The sequence below is a fragment of the Megalops cyprinoides genome, chromosome 8 (assembly GCF_013368585.1).
Source record: "Megalops cyprinoides isolate fMegCyp1 chromosome 8, fMegCyp1.pri, whole genome shotgun sequence".
NCBI lineage: Eukaryota > Metazoa > Chordata > Actinopteri > Elopiformes > Megalopidae > Megalops > Megalops cyprinoides.
In genome coordinates, this window is record NC_050590.1 from 38,930,597 (window position 1) to 38,950,406 (window position 19,810).

At 42.8% G+C, this 19,810-nt stretch overlaps 2 protein-coding genes across 5 annotated transcripts in view; one reads left to right on the top strand and one right to left on the bottom strand.

The window, feature by feature from the left end:
• Positions 1-237: 237 nt before the first annotated feature.
• mtfmt (mitochondrial methionyl-tRNA formyltransferase) lies at positions 238-13,522 on the top strand. 4 transcript variants are annotated; one of them, XR_005005122.1, is made up of 10 exons: positions 238-816; positions 1,004-1,204; positions 1,449-1,571; positions 1,936-2,038; positions 2,209-2,284; positions 2,475-2,566; positions 2,672-2,750; positions 7,121-7,155; positions 8,963-9,098; positions 11,151-13,522. XR_005005122.1 is itself a non-coding variant. In XM_036534915.1 (9 exons), the coding sequence occupies exons 1-8, from the start codon at positions 557-559 to the stop codon at positions 7,141-7,143; spliced, it is 957 nt and encodes a 318-aa protein (XP_036390808.1). In that variant the 5' UTR covers positions 238-556; the 3' UTR covers positions 7,144-7,155; positions 8,963-9,985. The 4 variants fall into 4 exon arrangements, 3 of the variants coding, with proteins under 3 accessions (XP_036390808.1, XP_036390809.1, XP_036390807.1); XM_036534915.1 differs by lacking the exon at positions 11,151-13,522 and having other exon boundaries at positions 8,963-9,985; XM_036534914.1 differs by lacking the exons at positions 7,121-7,155; positions 8,963-9,098; positions 11,151-13,522 and adding exons at positions 2,844-2,914; positions 3,265-5,602 and having other exon boundaries at positions 243-816.
• Positions 13,523-18,194: 4,672 nt separating this feature from the next.
• Positions 18,195-19,810, bottom strand: part of LOC118781699 — a gene marked incomplete at its 3' end in the record, with an annotated part of 38,925 nt that continues 37,309 nt past the window's right edge. Inside the window, exons 2-4 of the mRNA XM_036534697.1 lie at positions 19,501-19,577; positions 19,178-19,289; positions 18,195-18,982 (exon numbers count right to left, since the gene is read on the bottom strand). Of these exons, the coding sequence (XP_036390590.1) occupies positions 18,195-18,982; positions 19,178-19,289; positions 19,501-19,577 (977 nt within the window). The remainder of the gene's footprint in view (positions 18,983-19,177; positions 19,290-19,500; positions 19,578-19,810) is intronic.

Below are 19,810 nucleotides of genomic sequence, written 5' to 3' on the forward strand. Positions count from 1 at the left end.
AGATGAATGAATGAACAAGTGTGTCGTTAATATGTTTATGCTCTAAAATGTATGGGATGTTACGTTGGCTGGTTGAACTGTATGCGGAAAAAAACATGAACAAAGTCAAAAAACGCAGGTTAAACGTATTGTGATGTTTTAATGTAAGTAGTGCAAATTGCTGGGGGAAAATACAAAAATACTTTCCATGCCTTCGTCTCATATACAGTAAAAGCCTCGTCTAACGAAAGTGGAGGTGACGTACTTCCTGTTCGAGAGTGGAGCTCCACTCGCCCCATAGGTCTGCAGCCAGACCCTTGTGGACAAAGCGGAAGTCGCGCCCATAGTTCACGCAAGGTATCATGGGAGCTAGGAATAAGGGATATCCACGGAACTGTGGGAACAGGAAGTGAGTTAATGCAATGGGAAAATGGCGGCGCACTGTGAAAGACTTTCGAATGGCTACTGATAAATATTAATCTAGCAGTTGCTTTAATTTCATACAGTATGTGTATAGATAGCAGCTTGTTTTAGCGAGTTAGCTGGCTTATGATTCCAAATTCCGACACTGAGAAAAATGTGGAACAATGTCAAATATTTTCGGTCAAAAGGATTTAATAATAGAATAACCATTGGAAATAATGTATGTACACCGAAAAGATTCTGTTTTCGACGATGGGTCAAGAGAATTTTCTCCTACCATAGTACATGTATGCTCAGACCGGACCTCCCCCATTTTGGATTGAAACGGGAGAGAACTGGACCCCCTTGGAAGATTCTTTTCTTTGGCACTGACGACTTTGCTGTGGAATCTCTTAAAAAACTATCCGCTTCCAGGTACCATAGAGCGAAACGTTTCACGACCTTTCACTAACAGTGTTTGTAGATATAGTTGTGTAGTTATAGATAGTTATAGACATCGTCTTCAGTAATGACCATATTTTACATTTCTCCAAAGCATGGTGTATTAAGACGCAGCTATTTCTTCTTGCAGTGTAGTATTCATGTCCTTCTCTTGTTGCAGACATGGTTCCAGTGACAGACTTGTGGAGTCGCTTGAAGTTGTGACATTAGACAAGGAGCTTCCTGTGAGGAAGTTTGCCAATCAGAACAAACTTGTTGTGCACGACTGGCCACATATATACCCACATGGACAGTTCGACGTTGGTGTCGTGGTGTCATTCGGCTGTCTGCTCAGAGAGGGTCTTATCCGTCAGTTTCCGTTGTGAGTACACTATCCTGACAGAACTAAATAGCGTATAATTAAGTTGTTTGCTATAGTGGTATCCTGAACTGTAATAATTTCATGTGTTGATGGCATTAACTTCACAACTGTGAAACGGAGGAGTCTTCCTTCTAAATACAAAGACAAGAAAAGAAATGCCGGCGATCCAAATCTTCTGTACGACTTGTCTCTTGTCCGGGCTTTCGGGTGTAGTAGCGCAGCCAATCCGTTTCCTCCGTTTCAGCGGGATTCTGAATGTCCACCCGAGCCTGCTACCACGATGGCGTGGGCCGGCCCCGGTGTTTCACACCATTCTGCACGGAGACGCTGTCACCGGAGTTACCATAATGCAAATCAGGCCAAAGAGGTAGCGGCACGTCACCGCAGAGGAGACATCAGGCTTTATGTTTGATTGCACGAACAAAGTTTCCAAAATTTCCTCTCAGCTAAGTTAGGGAATTAGTCCAGACTCTACATTGTACGTTTAAACCCAATGATGATGTGTATTGGGGTGGAAACATTGCCTCCCTGGCCTTCATTATGGGATTCAGTTTTGTTAATTTTAACAGCTTGGAAGGAATTGGCATTTCTTTTTAGTCCAATGAAGCTACATTTCAAACTGACTTATTTACTTAGAAGCAGCGCAGCAACTTTTTGAAGATTCCCTACATGAAATGTCATAGCATACAGATGAATCCAGGGTGGTGCCCCTTCTTGCTGCTCGGTTACAGGTTTGACGTGGGCCCAATCCTCAGTCAGGAAGTCTATCAGGTTCCAGAACATTGTACAGTGGATCAGCTGGGTGCCACTTTGGCCACTATGGGAGCTCATTTGGTCAGTATAATCACTGGTTTTCTATAACATTTAGAAGATTGTGAAAGTCATTTCCAAAACATCTGTGTTACACATTTTATCTCAACTTTGAACTATTAATGCTGTGCATGTGTGTTCCTGTTAATTATTATGGGGAGCAGTCTAACCTTTGGGGAATCTTTCCTCTACAGTTAATTGACACTCTGAAAACACTTCCAGAGAAGATAGCTAGCAGGAGAGAGCAAGCAAAGGAAGGTGCAACCTCAGGTCTGGCCAAATCTCTGACTCTTTCAAATGTCAGGCTTATTTACTTTTACACATAAGCATCTTTCTAAGATTGAGACATTATGAACAGCATGTCTGTAAACTGACTGGGGTGGGTAAACTGGGTTATATCCAGGCATACATCAGTGGTACACAACACAATGGTACATTCAAACATCTGTCTTCTCAACAGCTCCTAAAATTAACACTGTCATGAGCTGGGTTGACTGGGAAGAGCAGACGTGTGAGCAGATAGGTCGTCTTTTTCGTGCCATTGGCTCACGGGTAAGAGCATGCTGTTATTACTGAGCCATGTCTGAGTGTTTATGTGGGGGGTTCAGTTTACACAGATGTATACGTAACATGTTAACATGCTAACCTCTCCTACAGATCCCATTAAGAACCATTTGGATGGGAGATACTGTAAAGCTTTTGGAATTTTGTGGGGAGTTTAATGAATCAGTATCAGGTAAGTGTGCACATTTCTTTGTGCCTTTGTTATTATGATGTCATATCCTGTAAAACTGAGATGTGTTTTATGAATCTACTTGTTTGGTGACAGAGGACAGAGCTCTGTCAGCAGGATCCGTACAATATCAGAAGGAGTCAAACACACTCCTTGTGCGCTGCAAGGTAAGAACTCTTTGTCAGCTGGATTCTCTGACAGACCACAGAACTGTGTTAGTTTAAAATAGCTCCACAGTTTGATTTGGGTATTTCCACATACAGTGCCCTGTTATGGGTTTCCAGAGTGCCCACTTCAGGGCCAGCCCTTTTCACTGCACTAATGCTGTAGTATTTATAAGACTGACACCTTTTTTCATTTATACAGCTTCAAATTTTACTGAAAAATTCATGTAAAGTACAAACATAGTGCTAAAGGGTATAACAGTAGCACATAACCTGGTCATCAAACCAGCAGCCCAGCCAATACAGGGTACTGATGTTTTCAGGAAAGGTAATGCATGTGTTCTCTATATCAGGACGGCTGGGTAGGCTTCAGAGCAGTGGTGCTGAGAAAGAGGCTGTCCGCAGCTGACTTTTACAACGGATATCTACACCCATTCTTCACAAAAAAATTGCCCCTGCAGCACAGAGAGTGTGTGTTCCAGAGCAAGCAAGTGAAACCCAAAGACTGATCCACAGGACAGAGGAATCCTTCATTTTCCTCTAGACACACATGCAAAGTTGGGAACACCACTCATCACCCCCCGAGGAGTGATCTGCAGGATGAAAATCAGCACTGACTCCCTGTGTATTCAGCTGGAATGAATATTCTTTGCCTGTTTTAAGGCAAATTGTTAGAGATCACAAAATGCTAAGGAGTGTGATGGTGTCTAAATTGTCAGTCAACAAAAATGAATGCCACTGCACTAATAAAATAAGAATCATTCTTCAAAACTGGCTTGGTGTGGCTTAAGATTAAATCTTTAGGAAGTGAAGTTGAATTTTTTTTTAAATTCCATATATATTTGGAAACTGCAGGTTCAGAATAAATGCAGCAGACAATCGTTAAAAACCCTCTTTTACAATCACAAACATGGATCTGTCCGCAAGTCAGCCAAGCCAGCTCCAGGGCCAAGAGGGAGGAGAATAAAACCAACCAAGAAATACTAACAAACAGGAAAACAGGGGCAAGGAAAACTAAAATATGGTCAACAAAGTCTGCTTTTCTAAATCACTTCCCACTAAAAGTAAAAATCAAAATAAAAAAGCAAAAGTAAACAATGGAACAGAAGAGTTTATACTGTATGTAGCACATCATTCATTTACACGATTGTATAGGTATTCCTTACAAAATCCTTTCTTAAGGGTGTTACATACTCAGTCCACTTGGACTGGATCTTTGTGAATTTGTCTTATTGAATTCTAAGAGTAAAGGTCAATCTCATCTATTACCTCTATACAGTCATGATGGGTACCCCTGGTTTTAACCAATCCCTGGTGATGGTCTTCTTACCGCCAACCAAAAGTATCAGTTTTTTATTTTAGTTTAGTCCCTTAAAACCCTTGTACAGCTACACAGGTGGTATCAAATTTGTTAAGAATGACTACGCCAAATACTGCTTCTAGCATGCTGTGTACCTCCTTCCAGAATAAAGTGTGAGTGGTGCCTTCCCAGAAAATTTGAAAATGATTTACATCAGCCATTCCACACAATTTCCATCACCCTGATCCTTTTGCTCTGTTGTATCTGTAAAAGAGTGATAAAAACTTAGACAATGTTTTCTCAACAGAATTCCCTCCAAGGAAGTGAACATGTTGATTTCCACTGTAACTGATGCACATTGTTCCACTCCTCCACAGAAACCTCCAGATTATATTAAAGAGAAGTGGGAGAGAGAGTGTAGACTACTCTCTGACTTAGTCTGCATAAAACCATTATATATTCTAGAAATAGTTTTGCTGAGCGTTTCTAAGTTGTAAGTAGACAGACTTTCATGACACCTTTATTCATAACTTATCGGATTTAAAAATGTCATTTGCCAGAAGTTTCTCTGCTTGTTGACCCTGAGTGATGTCACTAACCCTACAATGAAAAGTGTCATTAGTGTAACATAGTGGTATAGACACACAAGATCATATGCATGATTTGCCTCTGCCCTGTGTGTAAAGGCAAACATGAAAACATGAAGTAAATTCCATCATTCTTAATTCAGCAGCACATAGAGTAGTAAGAGAGAGACATCAGTTTTGAAGAGAATATTGGATGTTTTCAGGAAATGAAAATTACAGCAAATTCAGGTGCTGGCAATAGTTAATGCTGATGTTATGCTGTGGGTTAGCTGGGTTTCTTAGGGCTACATCTACTTTGTTTCATTTAGGTGTCCTGTGTTCTCCTTATTCCACTCCAGCAGGCCCATGAAAGGGGGTGGTTCTGCATGTCCTAGGGCTAGCACTGAAGGAGGAAAGGGTGACATAATCTTATACCACAGCACTGCAGACCACTTCTCCACACCCACACAGACACAAAGGGAACTGCAACCCCCAACATCTCACATGCACTGTTTTGATCTAACTGCAGAACTGTATCCCCCCCACCCCCCAATGCATTTTTTCCTTCCACTTTAGGACACTAAACTGATCATATTGGGTAGGCAAACACACACACAAAGGCATAATTTGAAAGGTAAAGCAAGGCTACATCACGGTGTGACTGGATGGGGACAGAGGAGACTTCTGCCCTGGGGCTAGACATGCTGCAGGTACCATTAAGCTGGAGAAAATGCAGGAGGGGTTAGTGGCAGACCAGCCCAAAGTTGATGTTACAAATCATAAAATGAACCACAGAAAATGAGAGGAGCCACACCCACGTGAAAACCAGAGACCAGTGGAAATGCCAGACTTCTTAGGGGTTTGTATCCTATGCTTCCAGTTGAGCTGCAGAAGGCATACAGCAAGCTTTTCCACTGTGAAAGTGTGAGGTAATAATAGGTTTATGGTGTGTGTGCCCAGCAAAGATTGCTGTGCTGTGCTGACTGCTCCCACCTTTCTTGCTTTCCCTGGGGTAGTGCTGGCAGGAAGCCTGCTTTTAGAAGCAGTTTGTATAGCAGTGGCATGCAGCATGTCCTCCTCTGTCTGCTTGCTCTTCAGGTCCTGGAGCAGAAATGAACACAGTAAGCTGGACCTCACTCTGGCTTGTTAAATGGATGAGGCTCTCTCTGTTACCCTTACCTTCTCTAGTTTTTTCCTCTGTCTGGTAGAGTTCCCACTGCTCCTTCACTAAATAAAATGTAGGATTATGCCAACAAGAGGACCCCATCACCTGAGAAACTTGTTAACAATATTGCTAGACTAGATAACATAAAATATCATTAGCTGAGGTATCTAACATTTGTTAGCAAATATGATAGCAACCAATTGTAAAAACTAGTTTCGTGGGGGCAAAGGCACTTAGCTTGGTTTGGTTTATATTGCTAAATTTGTTTTTGCTAATTAACTATAGGAAATATTTACCGACAATGCTTCATTTGCAGCTCCTCTAGCTTCTAACTGTCTCTCCTCTTTCAAACTACGCATCCAAACGTTACTGTATTTTATAGGTTGTGTAATACCACACAGTGTCTTTGTTTTCCTGCAGGTATGCGCATGGTTTTGTTGCAGTCACTGTTGCAAGTTGCACAATAATAATTGTAATTGTACGATAATTCCAGCCAGTGTACGATGTATGACCAATTATTGCAAATAAGCCCAAATGTACAACAATTTGTGCATTATTTTTATTTATGTTGTTCTGCTATACAGTTTAAAGGCGTGGATCAAATGATGCTTTGAACAATAACTTGATCTCATCTCATCAAAATAAAATTATTTCCTCATACGTGTTCTTAGTGCACATTTTGCCCTTATAACATTATCTTTCTGGCAAGACTGGTTTCAGTTTCAGCCTGTCAGCGACCAGCTGAGCAAGTGACAGGTGGTATTTTGGGGTATTATACTCTTGTTTAGAGTACGGATTTTATGAATGTGGTTTAGAGAGAAGCCCTTCCAAGGTTACCAAAATGCGCAAGACCAAAGCAATACATTCGTGCTCTAAAGCGGAACATGGGCCAACATAGCTGAATTCAGCCGTAGCTATCATTTCTTGGGAGCTGTGGCCCACCCGTTTACTTGAAGGGTTTTCACAATGTTGAAGTGGGCACTTACAGAAGTGTTTGTCTAGCCTAATGTCACGCAATGTAATTTATTTATTTGTTTTTTTTAATTAGGATATTTGAAAATAAGGCGCAATTTTATTTAACGTTAAAAACCACACATTATTGCAATTTAGCAGATAGTCTTATCCAGTGCAACGTACAATTCCTGATTGACACAATTCTTCATGTTATCCACTTATAGGCCTACAGCTGGAAATTTACTGAGGTTCTTCTGTGGTAAGTAGGCCTACTTTGCTTAAAGGTACAGCCGCTGTGCACCATGCAGCGGAGAATTGCACTGGCAACCTACGCTGTTGCCCATTAATTAACAATGAGTTTGACCCAAATGAGAAATGGTGACGTATTTACATAATAAATAAAATAATAAAAGATCAAAAGACATAAAATACACTGCTGAAATAAGAAACTATATGAAAAACATTAATTCGGGTTTTTTACATACCATTTTAAGCATATTGCTATGTCAAAGTAGTTATATTGTATTTTCTTAGCTAAATTACTAAACATGTTTTTAGAACAGCTTTGCGTTTAACTCTTTTGATAATTTCAGAACGCAGATTTAATAACTTTACAGTAAGCCAAAATGTGTAATCAACTATCCAAAAGCAAAGTATTCCATAGATAGGGCCTATGCTATATACAATCCCATGGCGGAAAGTTTAGCAACTAGTAAATAATACTCTGATGTTCCCAGCCGGATTCTGACCATATCCAGTAATCGTCGTTCATTTACCGTTGTTAAAGAAGAGTCGTGGGCATTTCTTTCATAATTTCTGTGTAGCGTTAGTTGTTTAGTGGTGATCTGGTGTTGATTTTTAAGTAATGTCTGGACAAAACATTACTTAGCTGCCAATCCAGTCCACAGCCGGGGCCGAGCCGGTACGAAATGAAAAAGGTGACAGAGCGCTCAGTTTCATTTAACACACAACATACAAAAGTTTAGCGATCATTTCCCCGATAATTCCACATTTCCCAAATATCAAAAATGAATTTAACATAGTTATTTTCACTTCCTCTCTCTTCCTTCTGTTGCGGAAAATTTCTGATTAAGTGTATACCCCATGTGGAAATTGTAAGCATTGCCACTTTCACCCCACCAGAGAAAAGCGGAGCTTGACGTGGTACGATTAAGCTTGTTACTTGGTGGAGATAAATTATTGCCAGCAAACATTATAAGCATTGCCAACAGATGTTAGTTTTTTATTTTAACTGCAGCTATCGATATATTAACTGAAGTTATTGATATATAAGCCATTTACTCTATTAATTAAGCAACCTAACACTATAGGCCTTAAATGAATAATAATGTATCCTATTATACTTTGTATGCCTGTGAGCAGAAACTAGAAAGAAGGGTCAAGAGAGTACAGGAGACTGCAGGAGGGGTATGCAGCTGTGAGATACCTGTATGCCAAGTAAGGCCTGTTGTGGGGCTGTTAATGAGAGTTGGACACTGTCCGAGCGCTGCTCGGAGGATGGACCCTTAGTGTAAGATAAAAGAGTTGGAGTCTAAAAAAGGGGGGTTGCAAACAGGGATTCTTTATGGAGTATAGCCAAGGCAGAGCAGGTCAAGAAAGCACAGTTATTTTTTATAGATTAGATAGGCATAGTCTTGGAGATAATAGTGTACAGCCAAGGCGGGGTAATTATTTTTAATTAGACAGGTGTGATCTTGGAAAAATAGTGTACAGAATGTATGTTATGAAACTGAAGGAGGGGGCCTGAGTCTAAGCTCCAGGAGGGGCTAAGGGAATAAGCATAAAAAGGGAGATGCATTTGGGGATGGGGCTGACTGCTTGGGGGGGCTGCTTGCCGGACTGCTTGCCTGACTGCTTAGGGGACTGCTTTGGGGGACTGCTTGGGGTTATGACTGATGATGCTACTGCTCCGCGCGGACCAGCCCGGTTTACTGTATGTGATTTTGAACCATGTACAATAAACCTTTTGCATCAGACTTTGAGGAATATTTTGTATTAATTTTTGGAGATTGTTCATTTTTGCATTTGATGTTGCTTCCTTGCAGCGTATTAGCAGAAAACGGCAGGGAGTGGTGAGGTCACCTCATTTAATTGGAGTCACGAACAGGATAGGCTCGGGGCGGCCAAACGCTTGGATGAAACTGCTGCTTCTCAGTACAACGGTGGCCACCAAAAAGAAAGGTAAGCAGAGCCTTTTTCCAAAGTCTGCTAATACTAGTTGTATTTGAGAGCAGCTTGTATTCGCCCAGGCCAATGCAGCGTAGCCTCTCCTAAAAAGAACACAGAAAGTAAAACCAAAGTCTGATGCAAATTGCTGTTTGAGTGCATGAAACTGGTGAATGTGAGATGGTATGACTGAGTGTATGTTGACTGTGTTGATTGTTTGTTGGTTTTTAGTGTGTGTGGCATTCGCAATTGCTTTAACTCAGGTCGTTATAAACTCGGTACAGCAGTCAGAAATTGGGGGCAGATAGGCGGGGCACAATAAGGCAGCCTGTGGGTCACGCTTTTACCTGTGTAAGGAAGTGAATCAGGGGGAGGTCTGTACGGACAGGTTGAGAGGGGCATAGCACTTGTGGATAGCGCTTTTTCTGTGTTTCTGTGTGATGTAACGGAGAAAGGTCTGCACGGGCAAGTGGCTGTGCAGTAGTGTGTGGGCGTCTGAGGCCAGCTGTATGTGCTGACCGCAGGGCGGTGTTTCTGCGATCTGTGGTCCATGCTGCTATGAGGAGTAGGGGGAACGTACCTGAGGAGCCGTAAAGAGAGTCGGCTTGAACCGTCGACGGAGGGTCATAAATAGAGAGTGAGATTAGACCCAGCAGTAGTGCACTACAAATCTCCTGAGAGTGCTGCAGAGGCCCAATAAAGGGAGGTTGCGCATGTGTGTGAAGCCGGCAGTTTGTGTGAATGGATGTGAATGACTGTGAATGGCGAATAAGTCTGACGGATCTTATGTGTTAAATCAGCTGAGCAATTGGGCATTTGAAACTATGGGTTTAGAAAGGGCGCCAGCAATAATTTGGAGTCATAAAACCAGAAACATTCTAATTAGAGTGCATGCACGAGAATATATTAAGCTAGCGAATATTTTGGCCATTAGGATAAAAGTTGAACTTAACCTGGATTTGTAAGTGGTGTTAAAAGGGACTAAGCAAGGATCCTGGCTGGGAGAGATACAGGGGTAGAAGGGTGAATTTATTAAATGTCTGTGTACAAGCTTGAGGTCTGAGAGTGCGTAGAGATGGTCAGCGTGCTGGTTTGTTGTACGAGGGTGAAAATGAGGTTAAAGATGGGCTTGATTCATTGATACATAAGAGTAGAGGGGCTGAGTGAGATGTGAGCTGGGGAGTCACCCAGAGACTGGGCCATGTTGTAGACTAATTTGATGATTGAAGGATTCCTAATGAAATTAGGAGAATGCTGGGATTACAGATAGCGCAGAGGTGTGAGGAGAAAGTTAGTTGCATGTGTGTTTGTGTGTGGCGTTGGGAGGTGTCTGAGGGGATATGTAAGTTTTTATTTTTGTTTTGAGAGTGTACTGAAACATTATTAATGTTTAACCCTGTCGTTATTACTAAGTCTAGAATGTTATCATTGTGACGAGTGGCTTTATTTAGATGTTGGGACAGTTTAAAGCTGTTCAGTAAATTCACAAGCTCCATTTGGAGTTATTCTTTTTGACGTTTTGTAAACCATGCCCTGACTTTTCTGATATTCCTCTGCTTAACCCGGATCTTAACTTGTTTGTGGACGGCTCTGCTCAGCGTTGTCCGATGAGCGGGAGCCCTTTGCTGTCCGCACAGAACACACTGTGCTAGAAAGTGCTAAACCTTCCTCTTATCTGTCTCTCAGGCAGCTGAACTATTTGCACTGATGAGAGCCTGCCACATAGCCAAAGATTAATTGGTTAATAACTATACTGACTTTAAGTGTGCATTTGATGTTTGTTATGATTTTGGAGCTCTATGGCATTAGAGAGGTTTTCTCACTTCCTCTGGCAAACCTATTGCGCACCAGACACTTGTGCTTAATTTATTGGATGCTATTCTGCTACCTAAAGCTGTCTCTATTGTGAAATGTTAAACTCACATTTTAAATACTGATTCTGTTAACCTAGGTAATGCAATGGCAGATGAAGCTGCAAAAGCGGCCACAACCACTCCAGCCTCCTCACTCTTACAGATGGTGTTTTTTCCTGAACTGCTTAACCCTTTTCTCTTAATGATGTTTCAGTTTTGGAGACGGGAGCTGAGGAACGAGACAATATCTTGTGATGAAAAGACTGCACTTGGGATGAGGGCCATAAACTATGGCCCAAAAGGCAAACTTGTTTTGCCACGCGCTGCGTCTTTTTTTCCTCACCAAGTTGACGCATGATCAGGACCATGTGTCAAAAGGGGGCATGTATAATATAATGTATAATATTGTAAATATTAAAATGTGCTGAAAATTTTCAGCATATTTTAGCTCTGTCTGTGGCTAAAGCACTGATGAGAGGAATCATACCCAGGTGGAGCCTGCCCATGGAGTTGATAAGTGATAATAGCTTGGACTTTGTAAATACAGTAATACAGAGCATTTCTGAAAGCCTTTAAATTGGTCGCACATGATAAACACCCCTTTTTGCCAGACCAGGTAAATGCTGACTGGACTGGATGACAAGATGGTACAGTAACCTCTCCACAGTAATGGCCCTCTGCGGTGTGCAAAACACCTGGACTGAAGAAACACCACACTTACACTGACTACACACTCACATGAAGACAGAAGCTGAAATACATTTACAGGAGCCAAGTGCTCCCTGACGTATGGCAGATAGTTAATTACCCACACAGAGTTAGTTTATGCACCTCTGCCAAAGAAGAATTATGACCAGCAACGGCTGAGTGAAGTGCTAGCAACCTCTCCTCTGTCCACTGGTCCAATGACTCCGGTTCCAGACCATGGGAAAAGAGAAGACATTAATCTGCTTAGCTGCTTGCGTAATTTTATAATAAAGTCTGATTATATTTTTTCCCACACTCAAAATGTTAGTTCTGTTAATAAACGTCCGTTATCCCAAATCCTCAGTGACGCTCAAAACATGGAAAACCCATAAAGTGGCTATTAAGCAGGAAAAGAGAAACAAGATGCACATGTGCAGAAAAATGAAAAACAAAATGCATATACGGCCCAAGATAACAGTGCAACTATTTACAGCTTCTCTCTTTACACATTCCACATAAATTTCCACGCACTTCACTGTCTTTCCCTTCTGTATATCTTCACACAATAACAATGTCCCACACACACATTCATACAATATCTTCACGCACACACACAATATACTACTGAGCCAAGTTTACATTTATGACTCACTACTTCACAGAGTCCCTACTCTGTTTTGTCGATGTTAAGCCAAGGTAAACATTTATGGCTTTACAGGATCCCTATCCTGTTTTCCTGATCAAAGGTAACATTTATTGATCAGCCCACAGGATTCCACATGCCACCAAATACTCACACACAAACTAATCTTTGGTCTCTGGGTTGGAGTCTTCCTTTGGACACCATCACCCCACCCCAATGTGTTCCCTTCCAGTTGGCACCAGAAACACCGCTGATCATAATGCAGAACTTTCATAAAACAGGTGTCTGCTTACCTTGTCTTTTGAGAGCTCTCATGATCAGTTGGTTGTCTGGTACCGACAAAGTTGAGCGTTCCGCCGGGGATATTGGAATCCCATATGGGTCGCCAAAAAATGTAGGAGAAAATTTCATCTTGTCCCCTCTATTCTACTTCACCTATAAAATCAATTAATGTTAATAGATTACAGTGGGTTCAAAAATTAGGCAGATGGAACACAACACTACACAATAATGACAGAGGCTACAAACTTTTTTTGTAGATTTGCAGGAGACAGTCTCATAGATGCACGCTTGGCTGCATCAGGGAGAGTATCTCAAAAAACATAAGGCACTAAGCAGTCTTTTGTATAGCACTGAACAAAGAGCCCCAATATTTGCAATGAACATGAACAGAAAGTGCAGTCATTGTCTCAAGCAGCTGCACTGGCGGATGAGTTTAGTTTGACCCACAAGAATGTGTTTATGTCTGCTCGTGCCCCAACTCAGAGTGGTGAGAAATCCCCCACAGTCACCAAACCTCAGAATGGGAAGCAGATCAGTTCTACTTCGTCATGTTCCAACGCTGAGTGGAAGAGTTTTTACTCTCATAGAGTAGGTCATGTAATTGCTGACTGTCTGGGTTTAAAAAGCAAACAGCAGCAACAACAGTCGGACCATTCTAAGAGCGTGGGTCTGGTTAAGACCGTCTTTGGGCCTTCTAAAAGTCCAGTCATTGTTGAAGCCACACCTGACCCTAGTTATACTCCTTTCCTGTTAAAAGGGTTAGTGTCTGGCAGCCTGGAGGAGCAGAAACCCATAATCATGCTGCGCGATACTGGTGCAACGCAGTAATTTATTTGCTCCGATACACTAGATATCACAGATGATACCTTCGTTGGGTCATATGTCCTTGTGCAGGGTATTGAGATGGGCTGTCTGAGGGTTCCGCTGCACACCATCCACTTTCAGTCTAACCTTGTGAATAGTTTTGTTAAAGTAGGGGTAAGACCCTCACTGCCAGTGAAAGGGGTTGCCTTCATTTTGGGGAATGACCTGGTGGGTGGTAAGGTGCTGCCTTTACCAGAAGTGACTGCTATGCTAGCGGAGCAGCCCCAGGATGATGGGCTTGCTCGTGAGTTTCCTTCCTTTTTTCCTGCTTGTGTAATGACACGTGCTCAGACGTTGTACTTGATGTACTCGTGCCGTGGAATGTGGCTGTTGGTGATGTAAGTCTTCCTCAGAGAGGGCACCAATTATGTAGGGACAATTAAATTAAACACATGGGGGTGCCATACAGAATATGGCATCTACCATAGTGGTTAAAACAAAAGTCAGTCTCATAAAATATACTAAACTATTAATTTGGAACATCAATTAATTAAATTAATAATCATAACTGAAATTACCACATCAATACATTTACATTTACATTTATTTAGCAGACGCTTTTATCCAAAACAATGTACAAAAGTGCATACAGTAAGTATTAGTGACACTATGGGGACAGGATGTGTACAGTTTCACAATGAGACAGTTCTCAGCTGAGAGCAAGGTCTGTCTGAGGACACAGTACTTTCTATATATGTATAGAATATATATACACGCGAAAACTCGAAAGAAAATGGTGCTCCACCAAATTACAGGTTTTTCTCCTGTCATGGAAGGAAAGTCTCCTAACCTACAAGCATGCCCTCACAGCTACCAGATCAAAATATTTCTCTACCCTTATTGAGAGAAATAAGGACAATCCTAGGTACCTGTTTAGCACTATTGCCAGATTAACCAAGAGTCCTGCATCAGTTAACCCTACCATACCAGCAATTTATAGTAGCAATGACTTCATGAACGTCTTTGATAGTAAAATCATAAATATAAGAGACACAATACAAAAATTCTCATCAACTTCTGCCTCCTGCCTGGCCAGTCCCGTTCCAGATTATGTAGGCATGTCTATTAGGCCCGCCTCATGCTTTGACTCTTTTATACCCATTGAATTTAGTGACTTTTCTTCTTTTATCAATTCATCTAATAACTCTACCAGCCAACTTGACCCCATACCAACTGGCTTCCTAAAACAGCTACTGCCTGCAATTGGCACACCGCTATTAAATCTTATCAACGCCTCTTTTATGTCTGGACACGTATCTCAGCCCTTCAAAGTAGCAGTTATCAAGCCTATTCTGAAAAAGCCTAATCTTGATCCCAATGACCTGTCAAACTATAGGCCCATCTCGAACCTTCCATTCCTCTCAAAAATTCTGGAAAAAGCAGTATCAAAGCAACTCTGTGCCTTTTTACACTCTAACAACATTTTGGAAGTTTTTCAGTCCGGATTTAGGCCTCACCACAGTACGGAAACCGCTCTCCTGAAAGTGCTCAACGACCTTCTACTCTCCTGTGACAATGGCTGTATCTCTCTTCTTGTGCTGCTAGACCTAAGTGCAGCCTTTGATACCATCGATCATTGTATCCTCCTTGACCGCCTCGAAAACCTGGTTGGCATAAGCAGACGGGCCCTATCTTGGTTTAGGTCTTATCTATCAGAACTCTGTGCTTGGGCCTCTGCTCTTCTCATTATACATGCTGCCTGTTGGCAATATCATCCGTAAACATGACAATAATTTTCACTGTTACGCGGATGATACTCAGCTATACATATCAGTCAAACCCGATGTCCCTCTGAATATATCAAACATAGAGGCCTGCCTAACAGATGTAAAGAATTGGATGGCCCAAAACTTTCTCCTCCTTAACTCAGACAAAACCGAAATATTGGTCATAGGCCAAAATTCAATCAGGAGCAAATTCACTCATTTTACACTGGACCTTGATGGTGTCTCCCTTGCCCCGAGTGCAGCCATCAAAGACCTTGGTGTTGTTATTGATCCTGAGCTCTCTTTTGAAACTCACATAACTAACACCTCTAGGACTGCCTTCTTCTATTTGAGAAATATAGCTAAAATCAGGAAAATCATATCAAAATCATATCAATTAACGACGCTGAAAAATTAGTCCACTTTGTAACATCCAGATTAGACTAATGCCCTCTTGTCGGGATGTGCAAATGTCTCATTAAAACCCCTTCAGCTGGTACAAAATGCAGCTGCTCGAATCTTAACTAAAACTAAACGCTTTGAGCACATTACCCCAGTTCTGGCTTCTCTCCATTGGCTACCTATTAAATACCGGATCATTTTTAAAATACTCTTACTCACATTTAAGGCTTTAAATGGGCTTGCCCCCCCCTATCTTAAGGTCCTTCTTCACCCATATCTTCCGCAGAGAGCCCTTCGCTCCCAAAATGCCGGGCTTCTCACCATTCCATGAGTGGGCAAAACTACTGTAGGCGGTAGAGCCTTTTCCTATCAAGCCCCTCTCCTGTGGAACAGCTTACCCTCCGAGATTCGGGGAACAGGCTCTCTATCCACCTTTAAGTATAGGCTCAAAACATATCTATATAGTAAATCCTTCAGCTGAGGGACATGGCCTGGTGCTGGCGTGGATCATAGAGTCTCTGGTGGACTAAGTGGTCATTGCTTTCATGGACTCTGTGCTGTGATCTGGTGTTGAATGTGTTAGGGTCACTCTCATGACTATGCCGGTCCCTTGCCTCCCGTCCCCTAGGTATGCTGCCATAATGTTAGCCTGCCGGGGTTTTTTTCCTTGTTGCACACTGGCACCTTTTTCACTGCCCCTCCTTTCCTGCCTCTCTGTTCTACATCCCTGCCATTCTTATCATCCACTAACCACTGTTTTCTGTTTGCTTCCTATCCCTGCTCCGGGCTTCTGTCCGGAGCTGTAGCCCAAGCGTCTCATCCTGCCCTGCCCATCAAAGCCAACTGCGTTCCAAGAACCGGACATCCTAGGAGACATTCTTATAATCACTCTGCTGTTAATTACTATTGTCTATCAATCTTAAATGTCTTAAAGTACATTGTAGAACTTGTCTTTAACTCTGTCTGCCCACTGCCAGCCAGAAGCAGATGGGCTCCCCCTCTGAGCAGGGTTTTGCTCAAGGTTTCTCCCTGATAGGGAGTTTAAAGCTGCTTTATGACAACTTTGTGCTGTAAAAAGTGCTACACAAATAAAAATGAATTGAAAAAAAAAATATATATATATATATACACATATATATACACACACATATATATATTGTTTGTTTAAGGCTAACATATTGGATTGTCTGGTTTCCTTATATACTTCCAGACCTCCACATGCATAGAAGAGATAAATGGCTGATATATCAATAACTACAGCTAATATGGTAATCAACAGTAATCATGTTTAATGTGATAACTGTGATTAGTGTATAAGTATAAGCAAACAAGCTCCACACTCCAGAGGTATATGTCATTTCTGACACATCCCCACAGCCTGCCCCCCCCCCCCCTCCTTTTGTGATGTAAAAGTAGTGCTACAAGGGCTGTTCTGGAGAGGCTGAGAATCCTATGTAGGTTCAGAAGCTGGACAGTTCCCCTCAGGTCCACTCAGTTCATCAGAGCGATTAGAGCCTCTACCACATTGTCCATGTGCTCCCTCAAACTCCAGTCAGCAGGCCCTTGCGGGATTTCCATCTTGGCCATCTGCAAACAATGAATTTGATCTTTATGTTGCTCATGTTTCCATATCCCCTTAAAATAATATAAATAAAATACTAGGCTTTGATGATTGTCCTGTGAGATTGTACAGCTGGTGTCAATCAGCTTCAGGCTGTATCAATGACACTTGACATTTGTATGTTATACTTAGTTCTAAGTCTTCCTTCTTGATTGTGACTTTGACGAGCTCTTTCTCTCTAAAAGTGAAAAATTGCATAAAATAAAGGTCATTAGGCGTTCAAACAAAGAATCCGAATGAAAGGTGTGAATGGGCCCCATTTCCGTTCCTGGACAAGCCACTTTCACCGCCCCTGTTTGGCTTTGTGCTCTCTTGACCGCCTGTCGCCAACAAAGCCTAAAACCAACATGTTACAGGCAACTCATTGACTTGAGATTCCTGACTGGTTAATCTACAATGATCATCATTGTGGTTACAGCCATTTATTTCCATGTGGAGAAAATGAGTATATAGCTAGTATCCGTTCAAACAAAAAAGTAAAAATTATTGGCTTGCTATTCAAGCCAGTCGACAAATGTTTGTAGCAATAGGACTGCCAACTGTCAATCTCGTTAGCTTCACTTTGTCTCTAAATAGTGTGAATACGGGCATCTTTATTTATTAGACATCTTTATTTAACATGCTATGTCAAGGAATACATGTGTTAATGCATGGAGCATGGGGTACCTGCTAAGATTTACATTTACATTTACATTTATTTATTTAGCAGACGCTTTTATCCAAAGCGACTTACAAAAGTGCATACAGTAAGTACAGCGACAGTACGGGGACAGGATGTGTACAGTTCCACATTGAGACAGTTCTCAGCTGAGAGCAAGGTCTGTTTGAGGACGCAGTACTATCAGATTTGTACAATTACAGCCTATAGGGCAACTAATACGATACACTTTCAAACGGCAAACTTCAACAACTTCAAACGGCACAATGAGCGTCAGGGTAAAGGCGGCAACAAGAGAAATTTAAAAGCACAATTTAAAAAGCACAGCAATTTACGACAGCACTGATGGGCGGGGGGGGTGGGGGCAGCTATTGTGTGCTGGGTCAGTCCAGGTAGAGTCTGAAGAGGTGCGTCTTCAGGCCCCATCTGAAGGACTGGGGTGAAGAAGCTGTCCGTAGCGAGACCGGGAGTTCGTTCCACCACTGGGGAGTGATGTAGGTGAAACGCCGATGTCTGGCAGAACGAGCACCTCCTGCCTTGACCATGCAGGGAGCAAGGCGTCCAGTTGCTGCTGAGCGCAGGGGTCGGGCTGGTGTGTAGGGCTGGATGAGTTCATGGAGGTAGGCAGGGGCTGTCCTGTTGACTGCAGAGAAGGCAAGGGTCAGGGTCTTGAATCTGATCCTGGCAGCGACAGGAAGCCAGTGGAGGGATTTCAGCAGGGGAGTAACATGGGAGAATTTGGGAAGGTTGAAGATCAGTCGGGCAGCTGCATTCTGGATGAGCTGGAGAGGCTGGGTGGTGCATGCTGGGAGGCCTGCAAGGAGAGCGTTGCAGTAGTCCAGTCGAGGGAGAACTGTGGCCTGGATAAGGAGCTGCGTCGCGTATGTGGTTAGGAACGGACGAATCCTCCTGATGTTGTGGAGGAGGAATCGGCAGGCCCGTGACGTGTGAGCAATGTACTCCTTGAAGTCCAGGTTACTGTCGAGGGTGACGCCCAAGCTCTTTGCTGACTGAGAGGATGGTATTGTGGTGCCATCGACGGTGATGGAAAGGTCATGCAGGGGGGAAGGGCCGGCTGGGATGAAGAGGAGTTCCGTTTTACTGAGGTTCAGCTTCAGGTGGTGGGATGTCATCCATTTGGAGATGTCAGCCAGGCATGCAGAGATTCTTTCGTTGACCTGGGGGGTAGAGGGAGGGAAAGAGAAAAAGAGTTGGATGTCGTCAGCATAGCAGTGATAGGAGAAGCCATGCGATTTGATAACTGAGCCGAGAGAGTTAATATAAATTGAGAAGAGTAGGGGTCCCAGTACTGAACCCTGTGGAACTCCTGTAGTGAGGGGGGTGGGTGCAGAGGTGGAGCCTTTCCAGTAGATCTGGGAGGATCTACCAGTCAGGTAGGACGTGAACCAAGAGAGGGCAGTTCCAGAGATGCCCATCTCAGACAGCTTTGATAATAGTGTCTGGTGGTTGACTGTGTCGAAAGCAGCAGAGAGGTCGAGGAGGATGAGGACAAGATGACAAGCCGGAGGCTCTAGCAGTGTGGAGAGCCTCTGTCACGGCCAGGAGTGCAGTTTCTGTTGAGTGTCCAGCTCTGAATCCTGACTGATGGGGGTCCAAGAGGTTGTTCCTGAGAAGAAAAGGGGAGAGTTGGTTAAGTACTGCACGTTCCAAGGTTTTAGATAGAAATGAGAGAAGGGATACCGGTCGGTAGTTTGTAACATCGGATGGATCGGTGGATGGTTTCTTGAGGAGTGGTGTGATCAGAGCTTTCTTGAAGTCTGTGGGGACAGTGCCAGAGGTTAGTGAGGAGTTGATAAATGAGGAAAGAAATGGGGCGATCTCACCAGATATGGATTGGAGCAGGGTAGAGGGGATGGGGTCCAGAGGGCAGGTTGTGGCGTGGTGGTCTGTGATGAGTTGTAGCACTTCCAAGTCTTTGAGCGGCATGAAGGAAGACAGCTGGTTGATGCAGTCTCCCGTGGTGGTCAAGAGTGTTGTTGAGGGAGAGAAG

Bases quoted from the DNA above. Each gene is read 5' to 3' on its own strand.
- mtfmt (XM_036534914.1), top strand. From the start codon at position 557: ATGTGGAACAATGTCAAATATTTTCGGTCAAAAGGATTTAATAATAGA. The intron at 817-1,003 runs GTACCATAGAGC...CTCTTGTTGCAG, and splicing joins AAAAAACTATCCGCTTCCAG to ACATGGTTCCAGTGACAGAC. The intron at 2,915-3,264 runs GTAAGAACTCTT...TCTCTATATCAG, and splicing joins CACTCCTTGTGCGCTGCAAG to GACGGCTGGGTAGGCTTCAG.